Source organism: Pinus tabuliformis, chromosome Q (genome assembly GCF_031772625.1).
Source record: "Pinus tabuliformis cultivar Carrire ecotype Pingquan chromosome Q, CPIR1, whole genome shotgun sequence".
Lineage (NCBI taxonomy): Eukaryota > Viridiplantae > Streptophyta > Pinopsida > Pinales > Pinaceae > Pinus > Pinus tabuliformis.
In genome coordinates, this window is record NC_142296.1 from 408,573,174 (window position 1) to 408,599,832 (window position 26,659).

Consider the following 26,659-nt stretch of genomic DNA (forward strand, 5'->3'; position numbering starts at 1 on the left):
GATAAGAAGTCTGAAGAAATGGACCCATCCATGCTTACTACCTTTTTGGAGACCTGTATGAAACTACTACGCAATAGCAATGTCGTAAAAGGATTACAAGATTTGATCAATAAATGTGCTAGTAATGCTCCTGAGGGACCGTGCGTGGTTAGGAAAATTGGTAAGCATAAGTCAAGAACACAGCGTGAGATGAGGCTCACCGCGCAAATAGGAGAGTATGAAATAGACCATGTTATTCTGGATCTTGGGTCAGATGCGAATGTTTTGCCGAAAAAAACATGGGAGAGAATGGGGAGACCTGTGCTGCAGTGGTCTCCTATTCAATTGAAGATGGAAAACCAGCAAAAGATTATCCCCATGGGAATATTGCAAGGAGTGAAAGTCGATATTGAAGGTGCGAGTGCATTGGCGGATTTCTAAGTGATAGAGATTGTCAATGACAACAATCCCTACCTCGCGCTCCTTGGGATCGACTAGGCTATCAACATTAACGAGTTAATCAATTTGAAGAAGCGGACGATGTCATTTGAAAGAAAATCGCTCCGCGTAGTAGTACCTTTGGACCCTGCAGAAGGACCACACTATACTGAACTGGTCCGCGAGTATGAAATTGACGATAATTTGGACCAAATTTATAAGATAACGGTGCAAGATCAAGATTGGGTGAATCCGAAAGCTGATGGATGTATTATATGGGACCGCGAAAACTCCTGCACATCAGATTTAGATGAGGAATTGGAACATAGGCATAATAGATTGCACGAAGTGTCTATGCTACGATGTAACATGATGACCGAATCATTGCGCTGCATATCATTGGAGGTAAGAAGTTTGCCTTATTATGATGGTTTAATTGATGTTTATAAATTTTGGATGCATTTGAAATGGAAGTGCTAGAAAATCATCGCTTCCAAGCCTTGGACTTGGCGCTACGCGCTACACCTGCAAGATGGTGGGGTACGCATAAAGACAATTTTGATGGATGGCGCGAATACAGAAGACCGATGAGGGTACGGTTTGGTCGCCCAAAGGTGAGATTGATAGAGAAATACGATGGAAGGAGTAATCCGTGTGAGAACTTGGTAAAATGGACTGATGCTTATGGAGAAGAACCGCAACCGAAGTGAGTGCATTTGTTCTGTCACACTTTAGACGTAATACCAATGAATTGGTACTTCGAGATAGAGCTCTGCCATAGCATGAACGAATGGGATATTTTGAGACAGGGATTCTAGATGACATTCAGCTTTGAGGATGGATTCGAGTGCATTGATGAAGCACTGCAGGAGGTCAAGGCAACGATCTTCAGAATCCCGCAGGATCCCTTGGATCTGATTCAACTAGATTTGACCACCCAGTTGCGCCATGCGGTGGAATGATACAATGTGACTGCTAAAGAAGAAGAGGAGGATCCAAGGAACATTAATATCCCAGAGACAGAAGGTCACCGCGAAGTTGAGGGGCTGCAGATAGAGAATCTAGATATCACCACGCTGCTGAAAACTCGACAAGTGAACATTGGGACAGAGGCAGAGCCAAAGTTTGCGAAGATAGGGGACTACTGGGATGATGCTATGGTGGATAAGGTCGTTGAGTTGCTCTGCGAGTACTAGGATTTGTTCCCTACAAAGTTTTCAGACCTAAAAGGGATAATAAGCAATTTAGGAGTGATGAAGATAACGTTGAAACTAGACGCAAAGCCTGTGAAGCAGCGACCATATTGCCTTAATCCCAAGTATAAGGAAAAGGTCCGCTTGGAGTTGGACAAAATGTTGGCAGTAGGTATCATTGAACCAGTGGAGGAGTCTGACTGGGTAAGTCCTATGGTCGTTCAGGAAAAGAAGCAGAAGGATGAAATAAGGATATGCGTAGATCTTAGGAAGCTAAATGATGCTTGCGTACATGATCCTTTTCCAACTTCGTTCACCGATGAAGTGCTGGATAATGTAGGAGGATATGAAGCATATTCATTCACTGATGGGTTCTCAGGGTACCATCAGATCAAGATCGCGCCGAAAGACAGGAGTAAGACTACCTTCGTGACCGAGTGGGGATGCTTTCAGTATACCATAATGCCTTTTTGACTAAAGAATGCACTGGAAATCTCTTCGCACGTAGTCATTGTGGCGTTCAAAGAGTTCATTCGCAAGTTTTTGAAGGTATAATTTGATGATTAGACGGTGTTTGGGCTGGTAAAGCACCATGTAGCTAGCTTAAGCTTGATGCTGGATACACGCCAGAGGTATCAGATCACGTTAAACTTGAAGAACCTTTATTTTGCGTCCCTTTTGGAATCTTGTTGGGTCACGTAGTGTGTAGGCAAGGAATAATGGTGGAACCAGCTAAGATCACGGTTATTATTAATTTGGAAGTGCCAAGAAGTGTTAAAAAATTGCATGCAACATTAGGTCATACTGGTTATTACCGAAAATTCATCAAGAATTATGCCCAGATTAACGCGCCAATGGAAAAATTGTTGAAGAAGGACACTACATTCTATTGGAATGAGGAATGTCAGTGGAGCCTGGATGTGTTAAAAGAAAAGATGGTCACCGCACCAATTCTAGTCTTCCCGGATTGGAAGAAGGAATTTCATGTGCATGTGGATGCGTCATGTATTGCGCTGGGAGCAGTACTGACACAGGCTCGTGAAGGAGAACTAGATCACCCGATAGCATTTGCAAGTAGGAAGCTGTTGATGGCTGAAAAGAACTATTCGACAATGGAGCGTGAAGGGTTGTCTATGGTTTACGCACTCCATAAGTTCAGGCATTACTTGCTAGGCAGACACTTTAAGATGTACACAGACCATTCTGCATTAAAGTACCTGGTCAACAAGCTTGTGTTGGGGGGGGGGGGGAATATGCAGATGGATGTTGTTGTTTCAGGAGTATGATTTCGAAGTCATTGTGAAGCTAGGGTGATTGAATGCAGGACCAGATCATCTGTTGCGCATTGAAATAGGTGAGGAGCCCACTAATTTGGAGGAAGGACTGCCTGATGTGTAGCTCTTTGTGATGCACGTGGCAAACAATCATTTTGCAGACATCATCCACTTCCTGACTACGGGAATGGCTCCAAATGGATACACTAGTCAACAGAAGAAGGAATTAGTGGTGCATGTAGCAGACTTCTCTGTGATTGCAAGTCATTTGTATAAAATGAGATCAGATGAGATACTGCGACTCTATGTGCCTAATTTCGAACGAAGCAGTATCCTAGCTAAAGCTCATGGAGGAGTTGCGAGATGCCATTATGCAAGAAAAGCAACAACGCAGAAGATTTTATGCATTGGGTTGTGGTGGCCAACATTGCATAAGGATTAGAAAGCATATTGTAGGGTGTGTGATGCATGTCAGAGGATGGGAAGGCCATTGCGGAGGGATGAGTTTCCTTTGAATCCTCGGGGAACGGTTGAATTTGAATTCGAAATTTCCTATAAATTGCAGATGGTTGTCCAGTGAGAAACACTTTGCATTATGAGAATTTATGTGTTGTGCTATCTATTGCGCATGAACAGTGAACTTTTTGAGGAATTGATTGCTAGTTCTGTGTTTGATAGATTACTTGAGGAAACCCAGAACCTCATTAACAACTTCATGTCTGCACCAGCTGAGATCGCTAGTACTGGGGGCATTGTCGCCTCTGAGGGAGTTGCCCCTGAAGTCGTGAATATGGAGGTTCTTGCAGCAATGCCTAAGGCGCCAAGGTCACCTAGGCCGAAGCCTACACCACCAAGAGAGGCTCCTAAGCTGAAGAAGGATAAATAGAAGAAGACGTTGTCGGTGCGCGAGTCACTAAGGAAACATGCAGCTACACAGGCACAGTGGAAAGAAAAGCCCACCATGCAAGAGAAAGGTAAAGTGGTAGACCTGGAGGCTGACGAGGGTGCGGAAGACATAGATGTTGAGGGGGTAGACCCTATTTCGAAGCTGCCAGAGTACATACCTCCATGCGATGGCAAGTTGAAGGTCTCGAAGGACCCAATTGAGGGACAGTTCCTCTTGAACACCCCTCTGCTGCCAGAAAACATAACGTTTGAAGGTCCGTGATTAGCGCGCATCCCACATCTGAAGCTTGAAAATTGGGATTTGGGAGACATTGAGCGATTTCCCCACCTAGCTACCGATACATTCATGAAGCACGTGTTCTACAAGGAGTCCGGTGTCACCGTGTTGGAGCCAGTGGAATGGATTTGGGGGGTAAACAAGGCAGGATTATTGAACCTCCTATGGGTGCCGCACTACCACCACGCACCCATAAACTTAACAGTCATCAATCAGTTGTTGTGCCTTGTGCATGGCAGGTGCTTGTGGTTGAGTGAGCCGATACCAATCATTGATATGTTGATCCATAGGATCACATTACTCCCTCACTCTGGATTGAATCTAGTAAAGGCATTCAGTGGCAAGACGGACGAGCGTGACCTCACCGAGAAGGTGAAGGACAAGTTCAAACTTGTCAAGAAAGCGCGTGGGTATTCCATCTCTAATATTACCGACCCCACAGTGAAAGTGGCCACCCAAATTTTGGCTGGAAAAGTGATGACGAAGTATCGTGCAGACAAGGTATCGGAACTAGTGGTCTCGTTAACGGCTCAGTGCACGGAGGGCATACAATTCAACTGGGAGTGCTACATGTGCAGTAGGTTCCTCATGAACTACAGAGAGGCATAGGACCAAAGTAAAACTTTCCATTACTCATGGCTCTAAATATCAATTGTGCTAGTCACATGGTAGTTGTCGGAGGATAGTCAGCTTCCTTCGATTCAGACAGAATTACCAGAAGCAGCGAAGTTTTCTTCGCTAAGGGCCACAAAGGATGTTGTGCGGGTTCGTGAAAGAAAAATATTTTGGGTGCTGATGGAGGCAAGCATCTGCGCAACCATCAACCGCAAGCCACGATTGTCACCAACCGTTTTTGAGCAGTTATCTGGGTACACGGAGTTCAAAGCAGACTTCCACCAAGTGTACATCTGGGCGTTGAAGGATCTGAATCAGAAGTGGTATGATCTTCATTACTTGGCTACAGATGATTCCATTGCCGAAGTCCTGAAGAGATGGCCAGTAGATTGGAATACACCATCATATTTGGTCGCCGGGACTAGCAAGTCCGCGGAGAAGAAAAAAAAGGAAGCGGCCTGAATGAAGGTGCAGCAGTTGGCAGAAAAGAGAAAGAAGGAGACTGAGGAGAAGGCCCGCGCAGAAGTAGAGCACGCCGCAAAGGAGCAAGCAGAGTAGGAAGAACACAGCTCTGACAGAAGTTAGAAGTCTCCTTCACCCCAAACGGAGGATGATGAACAGTTAGAATAGGGAGGTGGAGATCTGGAGAGCACTCTTTTTTGCGTAAAGCGACATAGAGAACAAGAAAAGGAGGGGCAACGAAAGAAGACCAAAGCCTCCAAATCATCGCTAGATCCAATCACCTTGACAGAGGGTGACTTGGATGATATTGGAGATAAGGTAAGGGATACGACCGCGAAACTGCTACAGCAATTCGAGGAGCAGAAAAAGAAAGCATTGGTCGCTATACAGAAAGGTTTGCACGAGCTATAGATCCAAACAACTAGATTGCAGGTAGGTGCAGGACAGAGCAGCGCGACATCAACTAGTTTGGCATCGGGGACCACTCAAGCAGCAGAGTTGGTTCGATCCTTGGATCTCTGGGTAGTTGCGCTGTCGGATGGAGCTCTAAGCACAGAGGCGGAAGCTGACAAGGCTACTGTCAACGTGTTGAGGAATGTTGGCCTCAACTTGGCTGCACTCCCTAGTGAATTCCTTCACACACTACAAGCAGGTGTGATTAAAGAACTTAAGGCCTGAAAGCAACGCGAGATGAGCATGATTAGCAAGCAGAAAGTCAACAACAAATAGATATTTGTTGAGAAGACAGTCGCGCTAGAAGCCTGGAAGAAGGTTTAGGAGAAGAATGAGCACACTGTAGCAGTGGTAGCCGAAGCATGCAGAACCATTTCAGAGCTGCATATCCCAAAAGAAGCACCAGTGGAGGCCAAGATTAGGAAGTTGGCTGCAGGTGTGCGCGATGCAAGGACAGAGATGGCCAAGGTTCAGTTTGAACTGAACCTTAGAATCACAGAGCTCGAGTTGAAGTCACACCCTTCAACTCCACCAGAGGTTAGAGAATAGTGCGAGGTAGCTGTAAAGGATGCAGTAGCGACAGTGGATGCTGCAGTGGCGGATTGCACCGCACTCTTTGAATAGTCGATGGAGGTCGTTACGACTCTATAGGAGGATCCTAACCTGCAGAGGTTGAACACAGAGGCCTGGGAATTGCAGTAGCAGTATGATGAAGCAAGATCGATGGCGTGCACCGTCGCTATCTCACACCGACTGGCTAAGATGCATGAGGCAAATCAATTGCTTGAATAGGTGGAGGAAGCGCAACGAAAAGAGGCGTTCCTCAAGGCTAAATTGGGGCCTTGGCTAGATTAGGCATATATTATCTCTTCCACCATTGAAGACAAGCTGGAAGGCCTATAGAGGTCATAGCAGAAGGTTAAAGAAGCTAGTGCAGAACCATCGACCGAGTAGCTGGTTGAGTAGCTCAAGTAAGCAGCCACGCAGAGTGCGGCTGAGGTAGCAGTGTCGCAAGTCGAGCTGGGAGGTCTTCGCACTCAGATCTCCGTGCCAGTAAAGTAAATCAGGGGCAAGTCACGATATTTGTGTTGGGAGCCTGTTGGGACAGGGTCCCCTGATATCAATTTTGGGGAAAAAGCCCAATTTTTGGGGCAGAAATACCAATTTTTTGTGATCTAAAGTGTAAAGTCTCCGCAAGTTATGATTGTGGAGCATGTAGATAGTAAGTGTCATAAAGGGATTTTCCCTTCTTTTATGTAAGTGTGTTGGCTTGTATAGACCTACCCATGGTCTGTGGACCATGAGATTGTATAAAAAGGAGAGTCTTAGAGAGTCTAAGGGAGTTCAGTTAAGTTCATAGTTGAGGTAATGGGTCAATAGAAGTGAAGAGCGAAGATTCTTAGAGTAGAAGAGAGGCTCTACAATTGTTTGCGTGGAGGCCTAAAGTAGAGTCTGCAGCTGAGTGCGCGGACCTTTGCAGCTGAGTGTGTAGGGTAGTCTTAAGTTTGTAAGCAAATCTTACGCATCAATAAAGACATTATTCTAGAAATATTTGTGTTTTGCCTATTTACTTCTGTTATGAATGAATGTGTTTATGTTATGATGAATATGGGGTTTATGATTTAATTCTGTATTGATGCACAATTCTACATGGTTTACATTGTTATATGAACGTAAGTAATAATATTTGTTTACGTGAAGAATATCTTAATGCATGCTAAAGATATTAGACACTTAAGCCAATATGGGTAATAACAAACTTAGGAGTGATTACAGAGGTGCTTAAGTGGTTGATTCACCTGTTTAGGGTCCACGAAAGATAGTCGTAGACCTTCGTGAAGGTCTAGAGGTTGGTAAGAGGAAGTTATATTGATAAGCCTCAAGGGCTTATCGATCTGCGCGAAGACAGGTTTAGGGCATAAAACGACATCATAACCATCTATGGGTGCGGAAACTTGGTTCCAGCATCCCCCCATACTGCTTCGGGTGAGACTTCAGTTTGCGCTCCACGGATTAATGCTGAAAGGGCTAGTAGTGTAGGTATTTGTTTGACAAACTTAACTCTAAACCTGGGTTAGGACCCACTAAGCCAAGAATATTCTCAATATGTATATTTCTCTTCTTTTCCATTTATACGTGTATATCATCAAGATAAACTTTTGTAGTCATATTATTATTACCATGTTAAAAATATTTCTCATATAATTAACATACAAATGTCTTTTTTTAATGAATAAAACATATCTACAGCTTTTAGTTTGACCTTTTATTTTACTATGTAGTTCCTATTCCTAGTTAAACTTTACACAACCTAAACTATCATTGTTCATATAGTTACGTCTATACATCAATAAATATATTTTTTTACTATGCTCACATATGTATTTTCCTTAAATTCCATTCATATCCATTACATATATCCTAATACATTTCTACAACATGTTTTTCCTAGGGAGTCTTTTAGTGCCCTTGAACTTTTGATTTTTTAAACAAAATATTAAAGGTATGATATCTATGTTAACATCAGCCTCTATTACAAATCTCAAGGAGCAACCTTAACAAGGCATACCATTGACATTGATAAATTGAATGTTAGGACTTGACCTTCACAGCAATGTCAAGCACCACTACTATAGAAGGAATTTGAATTGCACCACCATTCTCCTTTGAATGATGAAAAAATGAAAGGTATTGCCTATGTGAAAGAAATAAGAGCCATGCTTATATTATTTGTTACTTTCATAATTATAACATCTAACCATAATCCCTAGTCCATAGGATCTCAAAATTGGGTTAATGACTTATAATTATTGTCGCCAAAAACAATCTCAAGTCCTAAATGGTATCACACTTATAAGTGTCAAACCAGAAAAGCATGGCACATTAATATCTTCATATGCTAGGAAAATGATAGAAAGTTGTGATATTATCAATGTGTGTCCTACTAAACCCCGTGTTTTTAATGATAATCATATTTTGCAATATGGCTTGGTTGAATTGCCTATTGTTGCTAGAAAAAAAAACAATCAGGTACACCATCAACAATGTTATTTAGGTTTGCATTAAAGGATGGTATCTTCACCATGGTTTTAGAGTCTACGAGGAGAGGTTGTGCAAATATTTGGTAATGGCATCATGCCACCCTATTTTTTAGGAGTATAATGAGTTTACAATGATGTATTTTCAAAACTGAAGATAGAAATAAAGAAAAAATAAGGGAATCGAAATAATGAAAGAAAGTATTGATGCATTATTTTGTGTATTTCTAAGTCATGAAATAAATTGAAGTTTTAATAACACAATGCTAATATTGATGGTGGATGTGAATTTAATGTGCTTGTGTTAACTATTGAGGTGATCCATAAATTTGTCTAGATTTTCTAAACTTTCTAGCTAGATTACAAAGCTATCATCTATTATTGTCATTGGATTTGTTAGGATTTTCATCACCCCCATCATTCCTTCATCATTATAACCACTACATAAAAAAATTGAATCATTTTTTGTCTTAGATCTCTTATGTGTAAAACTATATTTGGTCTTAGATTTAAATGTGTGATCTCAGTGAAAAATTTAGTGGAGACAAATATAATGAATCATTCCAAATCTTGACTTACTGCATGATTAACAAGACACTTTAGAGGCACACTTTGAACATTCCCATGAGAAAAAAATGCAAATGATGCATCAAAAAAACATGCATTAGTTGCAACATGTGAGTTATTATGAGTCCTTAGCCACCATACAATAAATGCACAATGTGGTCAAACTTTCAAATATTGATCCCATGATAAATTCCAATGCAATGACTAATATATAATTAACCTCTCTAAATAAAATTTCCCTACACCCCCAAACAACTACGAGACACATGGAATGTTGGTGTTTGTAGCGTTAGATAAGAACTTCCACATAGGTCTAGTGTCCAACGTGTGGAAATTTCCCAAAAAGGTCCTTTCTATTTTATAATTCACTTTAGTTAAAGTTAATTATTAAAATGAAGTATTTTATTGGTGACTTTAGTTAAAGTTAATTATTAAAATGAAGTATTTTATTGGTGAGTTTATTAATGTCTTAATAAATTGTAGATTATTTACATTAATGATTTTGATGTAATCTCCACTGTCAATTAGATTTAGTCTCAATTGTCAATCATTTAGATATTAGGGTTATGGAGACCTGGTCATCAACTCAATGTTATGAAAGAAACACAAAGTGAAAGGAAAATACATAAAGAGTGTGATACATATAAATTATTAGAAAAAACACAATTGGCAAAGTGATAAATGATTTTCACTTAGTCTGAAAGTCAAAACGAGAAAAAAGAAACCAATGTGGGCAACAAAAGGAGATTGACCTAGCTCTCAAAAATTTAAGGGGCCATACGCAACATGTGAAAAGGAAGCTTCAGGAGGCCATACAACCCAATAAAAGATAAGTATGGTTGTACAAATTTATGGGATAAATTTCAATTGCAAGAGGAGGGTTTTTATAACAAGTTTTCATAGGATCATACAAGTTATATGATGCAGCAAAATATTTCTTTTTTACCAATGGGTTATTTTCCCAGTTTGGGAGCCCTTGTAAGCTTGAAGCAATTTTAATGAAAAGTTGATATTTGAAGGGCATCAATTTCTATGTGTATTTTGGATATTGGTTTCCGATAGCTTCCACTGATTTTTTATTTCCAATTAAATTTCCAACAATTGTATTTTGTTGAATGAGCAAAAAAATTCAATCTAAATTAATCTTTCAGTAAGGAATACCTAGGTTGTTGGAATATAGATTTTAAAATGGAAGGGAATTTATAGCACTACTTTGTGGAGATTAGGCCAATGAAGAAAATTTCGACAGACCCATTTTCCCTCCTCCAAACATACCTAGTTTGCATACGTGCAACTCCTCTAACTCAAAGAACCCACAAACAAGTAGCCTCTAAAGCTCTATACACTATACCAACTCCAATAATCTTTTCCACTATGAACATCCTTTTACCTAGAACAACTTTAAGGATATCATTGTCTCCATACTTATCAGTTCTTCTAACCCAAAGCACCCACTAACATCTAGGGGTGTAAGCTCTATTAGCTATGTCAACCCCATATTCTCTTTATGCTTCACACATCCAACTACCAACAACTCCTCCATTTATAATTTTTTCATACTTGGAATCTCTTCTAACTTAAAGAACTCATTCACATTTAGCTTCCAATGCTCTTCAGACTATGATAGTCTGTGTATGCTCTTCAAACACACATATCAATGTTCCAATACTTGAAAGTGCTTCCAACTTGAAGTATTGATGAACCATTAGCTTCTAAAGCTCTCTACATTGTGCTAACCTATGTATGTTTTTCAACCACACATAGCAATATTCTCATGACTACTCCTTAGATAACTTCCACAACATTTCTTCTAACTCAAAGTGCCCACTAACATATAACATCATAATCCCTATAAACTGCTCCAATTCATTGCTAGTCTTCAACTGCACAAATATATTTATTGCCAAGAACTCCAAAGATACTAGTGTTTTCATACTTGGAGACTCTTCTACCTCAAAGCACCACTAACAAATAGGAATATTTTGGTATTATAACAACAACAATAATGAAATCCAAATTCAAATGACCCATTTAAGCTTCAGAAATCAAACTCATAGAGATAATTCATTTCATACATCTGAAAAAAGAAGTAGTTTCTATGCAAATTTGCATCATGTTTGAAGCCCTTTAATATCACAACCAATAGTGAACACATGAATCTAATGTAAATAACTAAGGATTAAATGAAGATATCAACCTCCAACAAAAAATGACATAAAAATCCACAACAAAATACTAACACAATTCAAATCGCTTAGATCAAGTACAACAAGAATTCATATAATACCTCTAAAATAGAAAACACTCTGCAAATTTAGTTAGAGAACAAAGGCCTCACAATCAATTACTAGGGATTTAGGATAGAAATATCAGTGGGTTCTTGTGCATGCTATGGATGGTTTCAAAAGGATGGAAAGACTAAAACATTTAGAATTATTGAAATCAAGCATGGAAATATTTCAAATATACGTTTAATGAAACAAGCACAATAAAATTACACTTCTCAAACAAATTCCTTCATTGTTGTAGTGAATATCACGCTCATTAACGAAAGAGTAGTCCATTAAATTGATGGTGACAATACATATGAGGTTTTAGTGATGTCATGGTTGGCTATAGAAAACAAATAGCTAAATATTAAATAATATTTAAGAAAACAAACAAGTAATGTAACTTTATTGTTCCTCTACGACATCTCAATTGTAAAAAATAAGTTATTATAAAGGAATTTATTAAAAATATGAGGCCCCCCAAGGACCCCCCACTGTGCCTGACACAACATAACAATGAGTGATACTAGTCATGGAAAGAATATAACACACCCAACATTCTCACACTTGTTGTTTTCTTTCCACATAGGGGGCACAAGAGCGCATAGTCATTGTTTCACGCCTACAATGCCCGTAGTTTTTCTACACCAAGAAAACTTCTCAATGCTCATAGGCTTCAATGATGCATCTGCAAAATTCTTCAAAGTGTCCACCTTTACTAACAACACCTTTTTGTCTTCAGCCATATCCCTCACAAAGTGATACTGAGCATCAATGTGATTTTTCTTTGAATGATAAGCAAGGTTCGTTGCCAAGAAAATTTCACTTTCGTTGTCACAATCTATCTTTATAGCTTGTTGTACCAACCCCATACTTGAACATAATCTCTACAGCCAAACAGATTCCTTGCTTGCATGAGTGAATGCCATGTATTCAGCCTTTGTAGTTAAAAGTGCCACCACACATTGAATCTTGCTCATTCAATTGACTACTTTCTTCACTATTGTCCACTACTTCCACGCAAATACCTGAAAACCTGATTCATTGTTGTCCAATGCTCCTTCCTTGGTTTTGACATAAACCTACTCAATACTCCCACTGCATGTGCAATTTCTAGTTTGGTACAGACCATTGCATGCATCAAGCTATCAAATTCACTCGTGTATGGAACATGTGACATGTCCTCTTCCTCTTCTTGTGTTTTAGGAAATTGTTCACTAGATAACTTTACCTCTACAAGAATAGGAACCTTCATTGGTTTATTAGCATATTAAACTTATGAAATATTATCAACATACTTCCTCTTCTTTAACGAGAGCTTCGTCTTCGCCCGATATCATTTAATTTCCATGCCTAAAATATAGTTTCCACACCAAGACCCTTCATGTCGAATTTAGAGGACAATTGGGTCTTCAAATCTTGGATAATTTCTTTGTCATTTCCAATCAACAACATATCATCCACATACAACACCAAATAAATAACATGGTCACCAATTAATTTAAAATACACATAGTGATCCGCTTTGCTCCTTGTGAAGCCAAGTCCCCCTATATATGTATCAAATTTTTGATAATACATCATTGGTGACTGATTTAACCTATATAGAGACACTTTTAACCTACATACCAATTCTTTCTTACCCTTCACTACAAAGCCGTTTGGTTTCTTCGTGTAGATATCTTCTTCCAGATCCTCATTGTTGTAGTGTTTTCTTCTCAAAGATGTACGAAAAGGAAACACTTAAGACTGTGGATGACAAACAATCTCCACAATATAAATGGATGCTAAACATTGTAGATCTGCAGCAACTGATAGAAACAAAACCTGCCAAAGCCCTGATCTATGCCACAATCATAGTTAAATAACAAAAAGAAACAATAATAACTCCCATCATCCAATGGAAACCAATTATACAAAGAATAGTTTTTATTATAACACCTGTGAAGGGAACAAATAAATGTTACCAGTCCCCCTCTATGGGATGGGTTCTTGACTATCCTCAAACGACTTCAACTTATGTAGAGTCTTTCTCCTCTATAATGTGTAAACCCAACAAATGAAACATTTGAGCTCAATGGGAACTCAAATGGAAGAAAAATGGTGGTGGACAATGACAATAATCATAGTTACAACACTGAGTGCAACAATGGAAGTAATCAAAAGTGAATAATGAATGGAAAAACCTTCTATTTATAACAAAATATTGAGTTATCCTCGAATAATGAGCAATAATAAAATATTATTAACCCCATTCTTGGAATAACCACTTGGAATATTTTATTATATTTGGTTAAGAGGGAAAAAGTATTTAAACTTTTATTTAGAAATAATAAATAAATAAATGATTTATTTATCATCTCAAGAAGTTTGTTAAGGAATAATAAACAAATAATGATTTATTTAATTATTCCTAAGGGATTTAGTAAAATTTGACAAGGAATAATAATTAATTAGTGATTAATTAATTATTCCTAGAGAAAAATAAGATAATTAATAATTTATTTGTTGATTTTTCATAACTGGGTCAAATATGACAATGAATAATAATTGAACAATGGTTTGATTAATTATTCCTGGAAAAAAATCATATAAATAGTGATTTATTTAATTATTCTTCATGGGTTTAACTATAAACAACCTAACAAAGGTGGTTTATCAAGTAATTTATCACACTGAAAGCAATTTTACTATGGTAAAATTGGCTTTAAATGGTGTACTTCGATTCATCTAGTAAATTAGTCTAGATTATCAATTTTTTGGTGATAATAGATTTCCCCCCAACGTACAAGTGTTAGGAGCAAAACGTATTACCCGAGTATGTTATAAAGACACAATCACTAGATGACGTAGTGGAGTCAGAGAGAGACCATTAAAGCTAAAGCGAAAGAGGATAGGGACAAAGGGGGCGAGACCAATGCAAGTCTCCTTTTATGTTGTGGTACCAGACCTCAATGAGGCAGGGGAGGCATACCCATACCCGGCGATATAACCTAGTACAAAAATAATGGTGTGCCTAGAAACATAAAACTGAGCAATGAAGTACATGTTGAATGGTACATGACGTGCTCACATAACAGAGCCAAAAAATAATACAGTCTATCCCATATACATAATGCACGTGGAAAAACATGAGCCAGGACTAAATACAATAATATCTAAGTACATGAGATATAATGGCTTCCCTCAAAAAATGGGTGGGAGGGAGGCTAGAACAACCATAGAAGCCCTACGGAACAGGGAAGGGCTCTGCAAAACTAAATGGATCATCTGAAGGAGACGTGCATGCTATGAACAATGCGATCAGTAGAAACCGAACCCATTAAATCTTCAGAATTGCATCTAAGGTTGTAGCATAATAGGAATGCATGCGGGCATGTGGGGGGATACCTGGAGGGCCACCCCCTCATGAGGTCTGAAACATCTCACACACACCCGGGAATCACTGGTACAATCTACTGCATCGTTGGACCATCAAGTGTATGAATCACGAACATGAAACAACCAAGTCAAAGGGAAATAATGAGTCCCTCTACTCGATCTAAGGTGCCGAACAAGAATGGAAGTTGGAACCAAGATACACCACCCTATAGGCCGTTATTTTGGAATAAATGAGTTGATTTCGACAGAATAGGACCCGCGATAAGTGAGGCAATGAGGATCCTCAACTAAGGCACGAGGGAAAATAGTAAAGTGACTAATGGAGTGACACCAGGGACAATGGAAAACGTGGGACTGAGGGACAAACAAATACTTCCCTTATCATAGCATAAAGTGCATGGTTGACCTGGCAGCAACTGACTCAACTCCGGAGGGGTTGGGGATAGCATGACTGGAGGCCAAAATGGGAAACACAAGATGAATGGTATGTAAATATGGATGGAATACTGTGACATTATATATTGGGATGTGAAACAGACTCAATGAATGCAAAGGTGACTCATCACGGATGCTCTGAACAAGGGTTACTCGATGACGCTACCACACAGAATAGGCTCGGTGGTGACCATGGAAACATGAGTAAATGATGGTTAATCATGATGAAAATCGGTACATTGTACAACAAGTATTAAGAGGAGATAGCCATCAATGTCCAAGTGTCACTTGATGAAGAAATTTGATTATGAGAGGTGACGAAGTGACCTTGGAAGGTCATGGGGTTGGATTTTGTTACAACCCTGGTGGTATGGGTAAGGATATATTGATGAATCTTTTGGACAGAGAACATGATAGGCAGCACCAATTTCTCTTCGTGAGAGTATTTCACGAGGGGACCTACCAGGTTCTTATAGACTTAGTAGATAACATGCTTATTCCGATCATCATCTTCTTGAATAAGGACCCTAACGACCGAATGGGCAGAAGTTGAGATGTACAAGATGAAATCCTTGGAGAAGTCGGGGGGACTGATCAAGGGTATGGAAGTGACAGCATGCTTCAGGGCATCAAAATACTATTGAGCATGGTCATCCCAAACAAATGGAATGGTTGAGCAAAGGATTCTAAGAAACCCATGTGCGGTGGTCACATAGTTAGGTACAAACCTGCAAAGGAAGTTGGATTTGCCTTGAAGACTTTGTAACTGGCGCAAGGTACAGGGAGGTGGCAGCTCAAGAATGGCTTGAAATTTCAAGGGGTTAAGAGTAATACCGTATTTCAATACAATGAAGCCTAACATACAACCGGAGGGAACACAAAACACACATTTCAACAGATTAAGACAAATGTTATACTTGCAACATTGGAGAAAAATGGTGCACAAATCATGAATAAGTTGTGCCCATGACCTAGAACGAGCAGTGAGATCATCAAGGTAAGAAAGGATAAGATGTTCCAAGTCATGAAAATAGTATGACATGGCCCACTGGAATGTGGTTGCATCATTTTTTAAGCCAAATGGCATGACCCGATATGCAAAGGTTCCCCACGGACTAATGAACGCGATCTTTAACTGATCAGCACAACGGATACTGATTTGGTTGTACCCGGAGAATCCATCCATAAAGGATAGAACCTCGTGCCTTGCACACTCATCAATGATCTGGTCAATAAAGGGTGTGGTAAATTTGTCTTTGGGACAAGCTTTGTTCAGGTCGCGAAAATCCGTGTAGACATGAATGGTGCCTTGCTTCTTAAAAACAGGAACTGGATTGGATACCCATGTGGTATATTCAATGGGATAGATGAAATCACCCTACTTGAGCTTGTCAATCTCGAATTTGATGGCCTCATGATGAGAAGGGTGGATGGGGCTCAACTTCTGACGGACAGGAGTGGCATCGGGCCATGTGTCGATATGGTGTTCAACAATGGCAGGATTAAGTCCGGGCATTTCATAGTAAGACCAGGTGAAAACATCACAGAATTATTTGAAAGCTTCAATTTCTTTTGGGGTGCATTGTGCCCCCAAGGAAATATTTTCTTCGACCCTTGGTTTATCTGAAATGTCAATTTTGATAATAGGGGAGATGTCACCCATATTCCCTTCTTCAAAAGAATCTGGGGCAGGGATTGGATTTCGAAACCAATCGACTTCACCATGGATGAAGTCTTTGGATTCCACAGCATATTGGTCATGATATTATTGTGGCACGAAGTATGCGCGATCGTACATATCATCCCAAGGGTAATTAGGGGTAGACATAGCTTCCATGATGTCCTCATCAGAACGGAAGATGGGTGGACAAGAGGAAAACTGGCTACATGATGCGGCAGTGGTACCTGGTGCATCAACCTAAGAAAGAAGGTTCACATACACATCATATTGAATGGTAGATGACGAACTGGTAGATGGAGGATCTACAGATGTTGAGACCTGGGACTCTGTCGAAAGAGGCTCGATAGAAGCACGCGTAGAAACCTCAGAAAGGTTTGCCTGCGAGGAACTCAAGGATGACGACAGGTGAAGGATATGGCCTACAGTGTCTATCATCTCGACATCGGGGGGAGGGATCATGATGGTGGGACCAAAGTCCCCCTGTTCTAGTTGAATAGGGGTACCAAAATCCTGGTAGAGGAGTAGGTGTTCCACTACGAGTGACCTCATATTCGCAAATCCCTTCAAGGCAATCGGGAAATTCATCGAGACAAGGGAAACAATTGTAATAGCGATCATGACGATCACACAGGGCACAATCATGATTTGTGCGTAACGTTCTAAGTTTCTTGGGTTGACCTGGAAAGTTAACATGGATTTCAGGGATATTTGACTCAGGGAAAATTTAATGAACTAAAGGTTTGAGATGAGGAATCTCGGGACATTTATTGGTGGCGTGCCCAATAGCTTTACAGAAAATGCATGAAGGTGATGGCTTTGGGGCCTTAGGGGATAGAGGAGCTTGGGGAGCCTTGTCCTTAGGTTCTTTCCTTTTAGATTTCCCCCCGTCTAGATGTTTGCACAACAAGAGTGGTTTCCTATTGAGATTGTGATGGAACTGAAGCAGCGATAGGGGCCGCAGGGACTGATTGAACCAGGGTCAAAGCATGATAAGGTTTTAGCTGACCAGGCAGAATCCTTACAGGGGGATCGATGTACCATACTGGGATCCCCAAAGTCATGTTACGAAGGATCACCATGATAGGGATAGAAAATACTCCCAGAGGGGGAAATAAGAAAGGTATCTGGCCTGCAACGTAATGTCCCAACGGAATAGCTCTTGGATGGTTCAGGCCTGGAGGAACGGTTCCTGGTGGAAACATAGGAGAGGCATCCACAAACGGAGGAGGTCCTGGGGGGGATCCAGAGGGCTCAACTGGGATGGCAATAGCAGGGTGCTGAGGAGCTAGTTGTTGATCAGATGTACCAAGCTGCTTGAGAGCAACCCGTGATGCTTGTAACATGCAAACACTCATAGAGTTAGGCTTTGAGATGAGAGGGGGAGGACCAGGGAAAGCACCCAACAATGAGGAATATTTATAATTTGGGTGAAACACCGGTGAGGGGAGTTGGAGACTGATTATCTGACACCGACGAGATAATGGACTCGGGGGAGGTCACAGATGTCGTCTCATAGTATGTCAATTGATCAATGGTAACGATCTTCCCTTCATGGGGGAAGCACATCTTGCAGAAAATTGCATATGTGATTATGACATGGCATATGTGTAACTACGACCCAAGAGAATGTTGTAATCTAAAGGGGCATCAATAACCTCAATGTCTACGTGGACATTCTTTCCGGCAAGGGTAACTGGACAGTTGCGGTACATGCCAAGGAGCTGGGAGAAGTGTCCGTCCCAAGCACGCACAGTGATGGTGGAGGGGGACAACTCAGGTGACTTAAGTTGTTTCCAAACAGCAGTGGACATCACACAGGTGGATTCACCTTTGTCAATAATGCATCAAGAGATGATGGCATTACAGACTCGAACTGGTATCTGGAAAGCAACGGATGAATGCAATGGGGAATGTTCTAATGTATCAATAGGAAAGAAAATCAAACGATCATCAGAAGGATCTAATGCACCCAAATCAGTTAGTAAATGTTTCTTTTCTATGGGCACAACTGGAGGACTTCCAACGTCGACATAGAAACAGATGATTGTTCCAAGTCTTCTACTATACTGTATGTATGGGCGACTCGGTTAGAAGCCACATTATGGCATAATGGTCCCTTGGGGATCTTAGGAATGGCCTCAACCTTAGGTTGAGGGATCTGTAACAGACCATTTGGTGTCATAATAGGCTCAACAAATGCTTTGGTTTTGGACTCAGTGGTGGACGAAGTCGATGGCTTGTCATATTGATGCGACCGAGTTTGCAAGTTGATATCAGAGGGATTATCCTTATCAAAATTCATCATGAGGATCTGGTAGTCACCAGGACCAAAAGGTTGGGCGCGATGGGCTACTTAACCTGGCTAAGGTTGAGCAACAACAAATCCTTGCTGATGGAAAGGATATGTAAGCATTGTCAGTTGAGATGGCGCGGGATTCTGAGGCGATTGTTGACCTCTAGAAGTTGCTTGAGCTTCCCACATTTGGCGCATCTAGGGTAAGAGAGGACACTCATGTGTATAATGGTCATGCACACCACAAAATGCATAAGGATTATTTGTATGAATAGCCTTGTTCTTCTTGGGTTGGCTGCCCTATTGCTGGTTGTTAGTGTTAGGCGGGTTCCCCTGGGGTTCACTAGGTTGATTACCTTAGTTACCCTTGTTACCCTTCCCCTTATTCTTTTTCTTCGAATTTTGGGGATTGGTCGCACTCTGCTGCGTAAACACTTGACCTTGAGGTGGCGGTGGTTGATGGGGCTGAGGATGCAAGGGAGGCTGTGGCACAAATGCTTGAGGGGTTGGAGCGCTTGGATGTGCATAAGGAGGAGAAATGGTTTGGTAGACAGGCTACGGCCCTGAAAACATGTTGCTAACAGGAGGGGCATAAGTGTTGGAGGAACTGGTGCCCCCTGCGGATAGCCATAACATTGTTGAGTATATGGAGAAGGGTGTGAAATGGTTCCAATAATACCGTCGGCAACGTGAGATTCCCCCAGTGCATTGGCACTTCCAGGATGAGGGAGGTCTAAAATGACAATATAGACATAACTGGATTGTGCATAAATCAGTTCATATCTTAGAGCAGTTTGGATAGATTCTTCCTCAGTCTAAGGAAAATGGGACGTGGCATATTTTCCAATGGGTGCCAAAAGGCTCCCAAGAAACCAATATAGATAGACACGGTCTTCGAAGGGAGGGGCACGACATGTGCTCCTCCTTCTATGCCACTCTTGAACTTGGTCGGAAAGGCGAGTGGCCGAGGACTGACGAAATGAGGTCATTAGCTCCGTACCAGTCATACTGGAGAGTTAACTAGAAATATGAGAGGAACACTTTATTAAGCATCGCGAAAATGGAATGATATGCAGTGGGATGGTCTACATACCATTTTTTAGTGTCTCCAGTGAGTGTGCGTTGGAAGAGCTGAAGACGAATGGATTCATCGGTAATGGATTTGGATGAACACAACATGTGGAAGGATAAGACATGATTGGTAGGGTCCTCTCCAGAATTACCCTCAAACATTGGGATGTCTGAGGGAAGCTTATTTGGCATAGTAGGCCAACCAACATCGTGGTGTATTGGGTTTTTTAATCAACTAGCTAAAATCTGGGAGACTTAACCCAACCATAAAAGGGAGCATGGGGGCTGCTGGAACAGTTCTTGAGACTGTTCCACTTGATGTGACTACCAGGATAGAACTGGAGTCAAGACCAAGTTGGGTTCCTGCACTAGCTGTGGGTCCAAACATGGTGACGATATGCGATGAAGGAGGCTCGAAATCAGATGAGGAATCAGATGGACCAAGAGAAGAGTTAGTATGGGGACTCGAAGGGCTATGAACTCGAACCCGACGGGGAGGGGTAATATGCCCAAGCGGAAACTAGGGGTGAAGGCCTAATAGTCTTCGTGACAAACACCTTGGTGGTGCAATGGTGGTAGGGCACATGTGACACAGAAATGGTGAAGGGAGATCAACAATATGTCCAAATAAATTAGGTTTAATAGAAAGTAATTATTCACCTTTAACTAGTCGGCTCCTCATCTTCACAACACAACATATCATATATATAGCCTTATTTCTCTTCTTTGTAGATTAAGTCCTGAGGATGAGTCTTGTTCTCGACTCGAAACGTCGACATAAAATGCAGATTGTAGAATATCTGAACTCACAATCTCAAAAACCACACCACAGAAATCTCCAATCCATTATACATTTATTATGTTAAGTCTTGGCTTGGCGGTATAAACCAAGCGCTGTTTGCTTAAGGTGTGATTGTGTGTGCAAGCGTATTTATTGATTAAGCCTAAATCGTGTTTGTAAAAAAAGAAAAAATCTTGTTGAAGATAAACTAAAATTAACAACAGAAAATGAAGAGCAAAACAATTAACTAAAACCCACCCAAACTAGGTTTGCAAACACTATGCTGGTTGGTGGCTAAATCGACAGAAAACGCACTAAAAATGTCAAGAAATCTAATTGTCGGTGTGACTGGGATCAAATGACACTAGGCTTCTAGAAAGTGGTGAAACAACAACAAAAAACTAGAGAGGAAGATCGCTACAAAAAGATAAGGAGATGGGTGAAAAACCTAGAGCAGTCGATGGGACCCTAAGGCCAATGACCAAACAAGGTTTAATATGAAACTATGGATGGTGACAACCTATCGTTATAGATCTGAAACAGAAGGGGACAGATTTGGAAAATATGGCTGAAAGTGCTGCAAAAACTCAGACTACTCACTCACCTAAACTCCTCCTATAAAGATGGAAGCGTACTAGAAGCCCTAGGGGGCTAAATTCCACTTCGACAAGTAAATATGAGTATATCAAGACCTAAGTGGGATGAGATAGAGGTTAAACAACCTAGCAGATAGCTCTCGGTAAAACCTAGAAACAGATCTAATAAAAACCGAGAAACCGTAAAATCGCAAGTACTGACCTGTTTTCAGGAGGGATCGCACTTTTTGGGCTGAAAGGTGCACTCTGGACTCTAGATCGCACTTTTTGGGCTAAAAAGTGTGATTTATAATCCTTGATTCTTGGTCGGCAAAACTCGGAAAAAATAAATAAATAAATGTCGTCTCTATCACGACTGGTTCCTGTGACTTGCGGAAAAGACCAGAAAACTTGCAGAAGTCAGAAATTTAATAGATCTAGGGTTAAAAAGCTAGGAAACATTAAGAGACTGAAAAAGGAAGAAACCCTAAGCTAAAAACTAAAGGTCACCCAGGTTTCTGGATCTGAAGTAAAAAACCCAGTGGAGTCGTCAATTTTATTGTAGTTTTTTATTCTCAAAGATGTACGAAAAGGAAACACTTAAGGCTGTGGATGACAAACAGTCTCAACAATATAAATGGCTGCTAAACATTTTAGATCTGCAGCAACTGATAGAAACAAAACCTGCCAAAGCCCTGATCTATGCCACAATCACAATTAGACAGCAAAAAGAAACAGTAATAACTACAATCATCCAATGGAAACTAGATATACAAAGAATAGTTTTTATTATAACACCTGTGAAGGGAACAAATAAATGTTACCAGTCCTCCTCTATGGGATGGGTTTTTGGCTATCCTCAAACGTCTTCAGCTTGTGTAGAGTCTCTCTCCTCTATAATGTGCAAACCTAGCAAATGAAATGTTTGAGCTCAATGGGAACTCAAATGGAAGAAAAATGGTGGTGGACAATGAAAATAATCAGAGTTATAGCAGTGAGTGCAACAATGAAAATAATCAAAAGTGAATAATGAATGGAAAACCCTTCTATTTATAACAAAATATTGAGTTATCCTTGAATAATGAGCAATAATAAAATATTATTAACCCCATTCTTGGAATAACCACTTGGAATATTTTATTATATTTGGTTAGGAGGGAAAAAGTATTTAAACTTTTATTTAGAAATAATAAATAAATAAATGATTTATTTATCATCTCAAGAAATTGGTTAAGGAATAATAAACAAATAATGATTTATTTAATTATTCCTAAGGGATTTAGTCAAATTTGACAAGGAATAATAATTAATTAGTGATTAATTAATTATTCCTAGAGAAAAATAAGATAATAATTTATCTGTTGATTTTTCATAATTGGGTCAAATATGACAAGGAATAATAATTGAATAATGGTTTAATTAATTATTCCTAGAATAAAATCAAACAAATAGTGATTTATTTTATTATTTTTCATGGTTTTAACTATAAAATACTTAACAAAGGCAGTTTATTAAGTAATTTCTCACAGTGAAAGAAATTTTACTATGGTAAAATTGGCTTTACATCGTGTACTTCGATCCATCTAGTAAATTAGGCTAGATGATCAATTTTTTGGTGATAACACCCATGAAGAAATTTTGTCTTCACATACATATATTCTACCTAAAAATCAAAAGCAACAACAACAGATAAATGTAATCTAATAGAAGCTAACTTGACAACAAGAGAAAAAATATCACCAAAATCAATTCGTGGCACCTGGGAATAACCTTTTCCTACCAAACAAGTTTTGTATTTATCCACCTTGCCTTATGCATTCATCTTCGTCTTAAACACCCATTTGTTTCCAATGGGTTTCCTTCCAGTCGACAACTCCACAAGATCCCGATTCAAAAGCCTCATTTTTGTTTAACGATGTCATTTCTTCAACCATGACCTCCTTCCAAAGTTTTCCATCCTCTGAATCCATTACCTTCCTAATAGTTATGGGATCATCATCAGTAACAAATAAAGAAAAATTTGAACAACAAGCAGAAGGACTATACCTCTCTGGCTTCCTTCTCTCTTGAATTGATCTCCTCAAAACTGGATTGTGTGGCTCTTCCTCTTTTGTTCATGTTCTGTTGTAGAGTCTGTTTCTTCCTACTTTAGTTCAAATTCTATCTTCTCAAGTTCCTTTTCCTTTGGTAGGACTTCATGTTTAATAACATATTTCACCTCTCTAAACACTACATCTCAGTTGTACACAACCTTCCATGTTTCTATGTTCCTAATCTTATAACCTTTTAAACCATCCTTATACCCAATAAACTGATGCGACTTTCTGTTGTAGCGGCTACAACCACCCTCCAAAATTTTTCCTTAGCTTCGTTTTCGAGCCTCCCTACCAACCTTTCACAGCAACATGTCTTTCCTTGTCAAGTACGCAAGCTTCAATGATTTTCTTGCAGAATGACAACCTGTCCATCAAAGCTTGTTGCATCCCCCTCACAGGTTGTTTCTCCATGATTGGTCAAGCTGCAGGCTGAGTAGCTCCCTCAAGAAATTGCGCAATTCTAAAGGGAAACCAGCCTTCCCTCTAGAAATTGTGCAATTCTGTCTGGAAACCTGCTGGGCTCCAAAATTACGCAAATGCGCCTGTCATTGTTCACTGAGAAAATTGCACAATTCCTCCTAGCAAGGCTGCTCAGCCCAGAAATTGTGCAATTTTGGGCAAGAGTCAACTTCTCTGCCTAGAAATTACGCAATCCCACTAGGCAACCAGCCTAGCTCCGTCCCAGAAATGCACATTTTTTCCCCTCAATTGAGCAGACTGTTGCATGTGCAGTTGGGTTGACTGGTACCCTCCAAGACCAAGAAAAACTGATTTGTATGCATGGACTGCTTCTCCCAACGTAGCATGCAAAGGTATCCCTTGATTCAGGGATCTATTTTTAGCAGTGGGAGGTTACATGCAAAGATCATTTGTGAAACCTCCCGCCAAGTGTCGCTTTTCCTAAATATGTGGCATACATGTCACAACCTCGATTTTATCAAAACTCATCAATTGAACGTTGCAGAACTCATTCCTTACATCGACCTTGAAGCTCTGACATCCCATATTTCATCTAGGATTTGTCGGCACATTCAACTCAATTGTCTTTGGATAAGCCCTCCTTTCATGTCTTGCATTGCGTATCTATCACTTTTTGTGTTTCGCTTTGTGTTAGTGATGTTTTCTTGATTTCTGTGAGTGATTGCTGTCATTTTGATGTATGTTAGATTGTAGAAGCATCATTTCAGTTTTCGCTCGCATCTCCATGTTGTCGCATGCATGACACTATTTTTCACGGATAGTCGTCGTTGCAACGACTCGCTTCACACACATGCATGCTTTCCCATTTTCTGAATCCTGCACTTGTTTTTTGCATGAATGATCATTCACTCTTGTTTGCACTCATCTCACCATGCATCCATAATTATCATGTTTTAAGTCGCCCGTCGATCAGTCTTGGTTTTCTTGGCCCTGATTGTGCCCTACCTGGCTAGCATTGCACATTTCTGGAAGTGAAGCCTCTACCTACCCTCCATAAATTACGCAAGTCTCACCCAGCACTGACCTCCAGGCTTGCATTGCGCAATTCTTGGAGGCAGTGTCCTGTTGGCCCCAGAAACTACGCAATGTAATTTACTGGTTGCATGTCACTACTGACTGAAATTGTGCATTGTGCAGTTTCATTCCTCAGCAGGCTAGACTGGACTGTGCATTGTGCAAATCCAATGATCAGTCAGGCTCCTGAGAGCCTGGACTCTGCCTTGCGCAGTTTTGGTAGTTAGACTCCCGGCCTCCTGGCGGAAATTGTGTAACCTTCACGATCAACCACACAAGTATGTTGCAAGTCAGTCCTCAAGTGTTTTGGTTTTCGATTGACATATTTATTTCCATGAGGGTTGCTATGTCTTCGAGCATCATAGGTGTTCGACTGTCTCTCAGCAGCACAAGTACAATGGCCGTCAGGAGAGCAAAGTCAAAGACATTGTTAAGAGTGCAACTGGGGATGCAATCAGCCAAGTGTCTATGAACTTTATTATCCACGAAGACAACAAGTTGTTAATGGACAAGGATATCAAGATTAATGGCAACAGCATCACAGCAAGCAGCACCATCAGCAGCAGCAGAATTCGGCACACCTGTATGTGACGAATACAAGAGGAAGGTTGTTGACAACACAAAGATGGAACAAAGTTGCAAGCTCAAGCAGATCCACTTGTGATGAAAGAAACTTTGGACACTGAGGCTATGAGGTGACGGCATGACATGAAGATCGCACGAAGGCAGAGAATAGAACAGAGAAGGAGTTGCATGTGTTGAAGCAACATCTCAAGGAAGAACGGGAGCTGCATAGATGAGAGAATGAGTTGCAATAGGAACAAGTACGGAAGGGGGCGCAACCTGTACAAATGGATGAAACTGTGCCCATAAATGTTATAGATCCATCCCAGCAGCTGGCACGAAGCAGACAAGGTGAGAAGTGTTGTTGATTGCATGAAAGGGAATTTAGCAGCATGTATGTCATTATGCGCATGCATGTGATCCCACCCATTTGGCACACTCACCGAGGTGAAGACAAGAAGCAATTCCATCTGGAGTTGAACATGTATTTTGAAAAATTGATGTGCATGGCCACCAGCACATGCTTAGAGAGCAGTGTGGACACTATGCATCAACATGTTGCTGATCTGGTCAAACCTAGGATGACCATGCGCATGCTATCAGGCGATTTGGATGGAGGAGTCATATCAATGCACTCAGATGCAACGAAGGCAAGAGTTCGCTTCAGCAAGATGTCACCATTGATCGCACGGACACCATCACAGATGACCAAGCTTGGCATTAGCTCACCACCTTCGACCATCACAATGATGCCAAAGAGTTTGTCTCGGCACAACGGTCTGAGTGTCATTGATGACTTTCATGGCTTGCTCAAGC

At 40.5% G+C, this 26,659-nt stretch overlaps 1 protein-coding gene across 1 annotated transcript in view; it reads left to right on the top strand.

Moving 5' to 3' along the window:
- Nucleotides 1-5,144: 5,144 nt before the first annotated feature.
- The window catches only part of LOC149219915 (uncharacterized), a 39,571-nt gene continuing 18,056 nt past the window's right edge, over nt 5,145-26,659 (top strand). The window contains exon 1 of the mRNA XM_089386956.1: nt 5,145-5,236. Coding sequence (XP_089243082.1) covers nt 5,145-5,236 — 92 coding nt within the window. The remainder of the gene's footprint in view (nt 5,237-26,659) is intronic.